Below are 7880 nucleotides of genomic sequence, written 5' to 3'. Positions count from 1 at the left end.
TCGATGTAGTCCGGGAAGTGGTGGAATCGGTGGAACATGCCAGCACCCATGAGCGAGGTAAATACATGGCACTTATCCATTGTGAATACACTAATAAAATGAAGCTATATGATAGCTGTCATGTCTCTGATGACTCGTCAAGAACGCACATCTGCAATGGGGATGGGTGAGTAAGTCGAAGAAGTTGTCGAAACAGTAAACTTTGAAGACTTCGACTTCTGTGAAGTTCTGCCTTCTTTAGCCGGCGAAAATCTGTTCCGTGCTGCCTTCCTGGGTTCTTACCCCGATGCTTCTGGGTTCCTCTCCGTCGGCACTCCAGTGTCGGAACAGCCAAGTGAGTTGCGATATCATTTTGATATTGATTCTGCTCACTTGGTTGGTGATCATATCCCGTCCATTGGTCCGTTGGCTTTGTTTACGCTGGCCAACTTTTCCTTCACGTTATAGAAGCCCAATCACTTTGGCGTTCCCGTTGCTAGCCTACACGAAACTGTAGAGTTGTGCAAAATTCCCAACTTCCGCTTGGGTGAATTTGGCTTCAACGGCCGTTGGAAGGTAATATTCCGATAAAACTTTGCTTGATCATTGCATATTGATCCACCTATTAGGTCAGCATTTTTTTCCCTTTGCTCGGTGGTTCTGCCACCATGCTGCCTTCACAAGTGGCTACCTTCGTCGACTGCGTTCTTTTGCCCGCGATTGAATTGGCATCTCCTTTTGAGTGTCAAAACTTTGGCCTCGATTATCAAGCTGAATCAGAACGCCTAAGAGATGCAAACGGCCGAATTGTAGCCAAGCCAGCCATGCTCGATACCATGAGTGTACCTGCTCTCATTGAGGGTATGCGTGCACTGGTTGCTGAAAGCCAGCGTCTGAAAGCACTTTTTGGAGACTTTTTTTTTGACACCTGGTGTATGGGCATCAAAGGCCCATTCAGGGAGTCTCCACAGACCTCCCTTACTGATATCAACTGGGATTTGGTAACTGTCATCTTTGTGATATATTAATAAACTCTTTACTAACTAACGTTAACATAAGGTCGATCCAAATACCTCCTACATCGATGTGGGTGCAGAAGTCCTGCCGGTTTCTGATGAATTTTTGGTCGGTGTACCGACAGACAGCTCGCATGAAGAGCTTATTAACCAGCTATCCGGTCCCTTGGGTTCGTCTGCTTATCAGTACAGGTATGGTTATGATACAAGTCTTATTTATGTTGGCTTCCGTTAATCATCTTTTTGCACTTTTGATCACCATCATCATAGATACGATCGACTTTCGCATTTGCGAGGCGTGGGTGGTTTTGCGCTGTACCTGAAAGATAATACACCAACCAATGACTTCGGAGCCGTCTACGCACAGGTATGTACTGCGATGAAAGGAAAGGATACGTAATACATATCATTCATCATATGATTTTCAATCCAGGCGTACAGCAAAGTAAAAGTCCCTTTTTACAACCTTGCTGCAAATAAGGACCGAAGTGGTATTGCCATATCTCCTTCCCAAATTTTCTCAAATTCTTTCTCAGGTTTTAAAGTAGGTTAGCTTGAAAATTTTAGTTGGTGCAGACCTGATTCAGTAACACTGCTAATATTATATAGACCTTTGTAAATGCAACAATGGCAGCTCTGCCACATAAATCTTTGGTGTCCGTTCAGAAGTGCGTGTCAACCTCTTCAACTTTATTGACACCCAAGATATCGTACTATTTGTTATGCGGTATGCAAGCATATTATATTTTGATTTGTGAATTTGATTATTTTGACAGCCTTTACAGACATTACCTTGAAAGCAAGGGCAACATCTGCTGGCTCAGATCGTCTAATCTCGCTTCTCTTTGGTCTGGTTTGTTTGGTGGCCTTTCCTGGGCTGCGAACCATATTGAGCCCTCAGATGGTTCCAGCCGACAATCCTATATGCGACGGGCATCTCTCGCTTGCCTTTTGGCTGTCCACGTCTCTGGTTGGTTTGCTCGTCCTGAAGACAACCACCGAGGCTGGAAGCAAGCCTACGAGACCTTTGCTCTGAGTAGGGATATGCAGTCAGCTTTCTTCCTATTTAATAGAAAATTGGTTTTGACTGTATTGAACTATGTCACGACGCGACAATGCCTTCAGGAAGGCATTGTTGAAATGTTGTTGGGTGTGTCATTTAAACCCCCACAAGGTTCGCGGACAGTTCCTGCCCAAATGTTGGCCAGGAATCGAAGAATTCAGGTCGACCTCCCCGTGCGAACTTTGGCGACACCTCTACTTTCCATCCCAACAGAGTAAGTTCAGTCGATAAAAATAATGACGTGACTGTATTTACCAACTCGTTTTTTCTTATAGGCAACAATCAACTTGCGTCGGCCATCCAAATGAACATCCATTCCAACTTCGGAAGTGAACTCATCAATCACCTTTACTCGTTTCTTTCGTCGTCGCTCACAGATTTCGCTGTACAAACAGCTAGTCTATTTGTTCAAGAAACAGCGCAAATTCTGTGCAGCCAAGCTGCTGGATGGCTCACAGTGGAGCAAACTCGCGAGGTTAATCTGTAACTATTGCAGATTTCACTTCGAAGAATGCTTTGTGTTCCAAACTTGATGTAAGCTTTTTCGGTTTATTCTTGATTGTGGTTTTTAATGGGTTATTGATTTATTCTTTAGCCGACCATCATCCAGTTCGGAACCTCTCGCTCTGGATCTGGCGTTAATTTTGTGGTGGAGTACCTGAGGAAGCATAGCTTTCCATCTGTGGTGGAAATTCTCGCTGCAGATGATCTCTCAGCCTTGGTAAACAAGCCCCAAACTGGAAGATGTTGAAGTTCTGAAGAACTTCAACTATTGTACTTGCCAGGGCCTTGGGTGAATCTGCTAGTTCTGAAGCAGCCACCGAGCTGTATTGTAAGGAATTGCGACCGAACTCTATGTGGGAAAGAGTTGTCATCTCATGAAAGTGCTTATTTTAAATTGTGTTTCAGAGGATCGCAGATATCCAATTGGCAATTGTATAATATAAACCGTTCGTGCAGTGTGTTTTATACAGGACAAAATCTACAGTGGAAGTTAGGATGTGACGCGTGATATGATCCAACTTTCATTTGAAATTAGCATATATGCCTGCCTACATATGATTTTTCATTGTCTGGATTAATCGTTACGATGAGATACATTTGACAATGGCATCTTCAGGATCAAATACGAAAGAGGAATGACAGTGGACTTACTCATGCTTATGTTATTTGGGATTACCAGTAGCAGCTGTTGAAGAATGTATAATCAATGGTCATTTGATTTGAGAGGGATATTCATCGATGGAAAATCTTGAAGCGCTATTGCGGCGTTGTGGAAATCGATCGCCAAGTTTGTGTGCCTGCCCTCATGCACAGATGTCCCTGTTTTCAAGTCCTGAACACCGCACCATCGTGCCTTGCTATTTGGTACTTCAGGTCTTGTTGGTCGCTATTTCTTATCTTAATGTCGCTCCCTCCTGCTCTGATTCTCACTGGCACTTTTGATTTCTTCCATTCACCTGGCGATATTTGATTTTTAGTATAAATACCCTCAGTTTCCGATCCAAAGAAACACAGTCAATAACATATCAACATATCTCCCCTACCTTTCGATGCTTAGAAATATTGCACTTACTTTCCCTTCCTTTTTCTGATTCGATTTTAATTCCGACGCAACGTGTCTATTTTTTTTTCCTTTTCCTTCCATTTAACGAACGATACGCATAATGATCTGATATATGTCGATCTTAGAATATCTGGTGCTCACGCAACAAATTAGAGCAGGTTCGGCTGCCTTGCTCAAAACCGTCAATGGCCCTAACGACAGGTATGGTATTAATACGACATAACGTGAAACAGAACAACAACAGGAATATACTGTAATAAACTAAATAAATGAAAAGCAGAGCGCAACATGAGGCAAGGGTGGATAACTGAAAAACAACGTTAAAAAAGGCGTGAGGACAAGCATAGCATGTAAGCGCATGGAGCAGCATTGCAACTGTAGGTGCGTGCTTGGACCAATAAACGCACATGGTCGTGCACTATGTCCAAGACAACCTTTTTTTTTTTGTAGGGGGCAGGTAGTCCGAGGTTTTATTTGCACGAGTGTCAAAAGTATGGCCAAGACAACGTGCGTGGCCTAACTAACAGCGCCGCGTGGGGAAAAAATGGCCTCCTTCACATATATCCTGTATCTGCTCCAATGTTTACCTTCTGCATTTGTGGCGATTCGTAATCAAACCCAGCTACAAAGCCTTCAGAGCCACCAAGAAAAAAAAAGGAATCCCATTGATACAGCAATGTGTTAACTTTATTCCTTTTAAATTACAGTGTTTCCTTACAACATGACATATTTTTTTGCTTAGTAAGTTCGATAGCAACAGTTGTTGCTATAATATAATATTGGTAGGGGAAAAACAAAAAAAAGGAACAAAAAGAAGATTTGAAAGAAATAAATAATATGCACGAAAAATAAAGGAAAATAAAAACAACAAATCACCTCATCGTAGCTCAGCGAGAAGGACAGATACGAATGTCATTGTTAGGCGATGCTAGCGTACGAGGCACTCAGACAATACCGAACAGACGGGAACTTGCTTACAAGTTAAATTAAGAACTGATCCCATGGCCTACTGTATGACCAATTCTTTTTGGGGTGATGAATGGAAAGGATGGATGACGAGTATAAACAGTTATAGGCTACGTCTGCGGTAATAGTTTGGGTTGATTCATTTACAGTAGATAGTACGAATAATTCGATATGCAGAGTCAAATCTTTCGTAAATATCCAGCTTCATTGCGTACGTTGATTACCAATGTGAACTTTGTCGTAATCTTTTATTGAAAATCCATAAAAGAGTGGTTTCGGATTCGATATGAGTTGGAATGGACATGATATGTAAAACGAATAAAAGTGAGCGAATGGGTTCATATAGTGTACTTCTCTTCGCCTTTTGTATTTCGGCTACACTCAGTACATTACAAAATTCATTCCAAACATTAAAGAAATGATTCCCAGAGAACGTAGAAGGAATTTGCGTGCTGGCAGTAACGCCATATTTGTGCTTCAAAGCGGGCCTTCGTTCTTGCGTTGTAGATAGGCAGGAGGGTTCGTTCCGATCCTTTTCAGTGGTTGAATGACCGTGCCTACGAAGGCGCAGCAACTAAAGCAGGAAGGCGAAAAAGGAGACGCGCGGCCAATGATGACGTGCGCTGGCAAATTCATTGTTTCTTGAAGGAAATTGGAGTGAGTTTTGGAGTGTACCAAATGTTGGCCTTTTTTATTTTTCAAGTTAAAAAAAGAAACCAATTCCCTTACCGTACTCTTGCTTTGCTTTCTTAACATCAGTCTCCGAGCAGTTGGCCCTATTTGCCAGCTATTAGGCTTTCCTTCTGGTAACTTCTTCGGACGATCATCGGCACTCACTATCAACTTGGGCCGCCTCATCCTCTGGAAATTCAACACCGGTGGTTAACAAGGTTACAGAGGGAGATACTTCAACACTTATGGACAAAGAGGTCACAAAAAAGGTCAAGGACGCCAAAAGACGGTCGATGCGTGCTGAAAAGGTGAGCTAATAACGGTCAACTTGCAGCAATGTAACTTACCTCCTCCATAGAAACACGACTCTTGTAAGCATCCTTACGGATGAAGAAGCAAAGGAAGTGCTTTAGTTACTTAACCGTCATGACTCAATTTTTTTCGATCGTTTCCGGCTGCAGTCAGTATTCCCAAGCCCATGAAAATGTTTGCTGGTCTGTGTTCTTCTATGCATAAGCATCCACTGGGGCTCCTTCGTACTCTTCTCTGTGCGCATCAAATACGGCCAGCATCGTTATCACCTGCAGCGTCAAGCTATATGGTGACGCTAGTTTCCGCATCACTGATGAGAAACACAGGCTTACTGGTGTCCACCGTCGTTGCGATTGCAAGCCTTCTCCTGGACCACGGAAGGGTCAATACAACGTTGATTGTCCGAGGTAAACAACCACTCCACGTTTTAACACATTGATCGTTTTGCCAAACTAATTACAAAAATTTAGGTGACTCCAGTGTCAGTTCTTACATGAATGACAACAACCGTACGAAAACCCACATTACTATGACACTGAATTTTATTCGCGAAGGCTTCGCGATGAGAACTGACGGGTCTGTAGTCCTTCCCGTCAGTCGGCCTCTTCCGAGGTCCTGTACATCACGAGGGACGCCCCTTCTACCATGAATTTTGTGTTGATACATATCAGCGGATCTCGCATCTTCCAGACGAAAGACTGCTGTTATCCGGAGGGCTACGATGAAGAGCTTTCGGTCCTTTGTTAACCAAAAGGCATGCAATTGGATGGGCAGCCGCCCGGCAACTCGTGAAGAGGATGCCTCTGTGGAGGACTCCTCCTCTGATGCCAGTTTCAGCTTACTTTCTCAGCAAGTCTGGACCGCAGAACGCGCCGCACGGAGTGCGCAAGATGTGACCGGGCATGAAGAAAAACTATTCCGCCATTTCGGATGTTGTTTGACAGACTTCTGGTCCACGTGTTTTGCTTTGGACTTCTGCAAGGAAGAAGAGAGGTTTTTCTGGGTGGAAGGTGTTGTTCCACTTTTTAAATATCTTGGAAACACCTCGGGCGTTGTGTTTCTTGTTAAGTAGCTATTGCAGAATATGGGTGGGTCATAGATCCTAAATTGACCATCTTAGTTCTGTAGGTGCGAGGACCGGGCTTTAGCCCAACAACAATGTCAGCGTACTCCGGATATTTGGAATGAGACATCTGCTTTGTACGCGGATGGCCTTGGACGTTTGAAAGCCAAAGAACTCATTCACATGGAATCGTCGTTTAATGACTCTAAGGGAAGATTATCAGCATTCCATGGATGACACGGAAAAGCTCATTGACGAGATGGCATCGACACTGAAAATGGATTTGCTGCGCAATCAAAATGCAAAGGCGGTCACGGCATATCGATAAGCAACGTATGGCGTCCAGTGCGTGCGAAGCCGTGTGACACTGATCAAAACCACTGTCACCCCGGCCAACAAATACCAAGTGCTATACATGCGGCCTGCTACCATTCCTGTCAGTTGAGAACAGCGACACAATTTCATTAAGGTCTTTGAGCTGCTGACTTGTTTGCTTGTGAGTGGGAAGTGACAAGATCAAGAAAAAGGCATTTTGTTGACCCTTTCATTATCAACCCTAGGTGGAACTGCATGAACAAGACCAACTGAATCGCCAGATTCAACCCCAACAGAATCAACTCGAACCAGTGGTGTTTGAAGAAACTTTCAAACATGCATTAGACAATTTCACTTGGAAATGCTGGTGATGCTTGATCGGTACTCAAATATCGAAGTGGTTAGCCACTAAAATAAATATCATGCCGTCGCGCTCTTGACCATACATGCTTTGTATTGATATTTCTTTTGATGCCACCATCAGTACCCTCTTTGTACTGTACGTACAATAACAGGGAGGTTCCATCGGAAAAGGGCTCACTTCAGGTTAATCTTGCATTTTCGGTTATAAAGTTGCGTCATGCAATTTTTCCTGATGCTTAGACTGGCAAAGCCGCTTCCGTCAAATTTATTTCTACTCATCTAGCACACAAAGCTTCTGTCTGAATTGATAAACCTGCTTATTTCACATTAATTTACGTAGAGAAAGATTTAGACATTTATTATTCAGTTTGCGAGACGATATTGTATTTGAAGAATGTGCTGTAAGAAAGGACAATGGATGATGCTCGCCCCTCCAAAGGCAAATGATCTGCTGAGTGGTTGAAAAATTGAGCTGCGCTTAAAATCACAGACTGTGTTATGAGACTGCGATCTGTGTTATTTCGCTCCAGGCACCATTCTTGTCGAAACTGAAGCAGCTTGCCG

At 43.4% G+C, this 7880-nt stretch overlaps 3 protein-coding genes across 3 annotated transcripts; all 3 read left to right on the top strand.

The window, feature by feature from the left end:
- Positions 1–325: 325 nt before the first annotated feature.
- On the top strand, positions 326–1633 carry BYT42DRAFT_41436 (uncharacterized protein). Its single transcript, XM_051563450.1, has 5 exons — positions 326–555; positions 609–980; positions 1039–1187; positions 1266–1362; positions 1429–1633. The coding sequence occupies exons 2-5, from the start codon at positions 648–650 to the stop codon at positions 1546–1548; spliced, it is 699 nt and encodes a 232-aa protein (XP_051428877.1). The 5' UTR covers positions 326–555; positions 609–647; the 3' UTR covers positions 1549–1633.
- Positions 1557–2544, top strand: BYT42DRAFT_41476 (uncharacterized protein). Its single transcript, XM_051563455.1, has 3 exons — positions 1557–1722; positions 1781–2272; positions 2334–2544. Exons 1-3 carry the CDS (start codon positions 1718–1720, stop codon positions 2389–2391), a joined length of 555 nt encoding a protein of 184 aa, XP_051428876.1. The 5' UTR covers positions 1557–1717; the 3' UTR covers positions 2392–2544.
- Positions 2545–5508: 2964 nt separating this feature from the next.
- Positions 5509–6966, top strand: BYT42DRAFT_610059 (uncharacterized protein; the record flags this gene model as incomplete). The annotated part of the gene is made up of 7 exons (XM_051571353.1): positions 5509–5571; positions 5622–5634; positions 5725–5982; positions 6046–6171; positions 6247–6643; positions 6704–6775; positions 6849–6966. The coding sequence occupies 7 exons, from the start codon at positions 5509–5511 to the stop codon at positions 6964–6966; spliced, it is 1047 nt and encodes a 348-aa protein (XP_051428875.1).
- Positions 6967–7880: the final 914 nt, after the last annotated feature.

The sequence above is a fragment of the Radiomyces spectabilis genome, assembly GCF_025331425.1.
Source record: "Radiomyces spectabilis strain NRRL 2753 chromosome Unknown BYT42scaffold_1, whole genome shotgun sequence".
In the NCBI taxonomy this organism is placed as follows: Eukaryota; Fungi; Mucoromycota; class Mucoromycetes; order Mucorales; family Radiomycetaceae; genus Radiomyces; species Radiomyces spectabilis.
The sequence above is the reverse complement of the archived record's forward strand: the minus strand, read 5'-3'. Positions and strand labels throughout refer to the sequence as shown.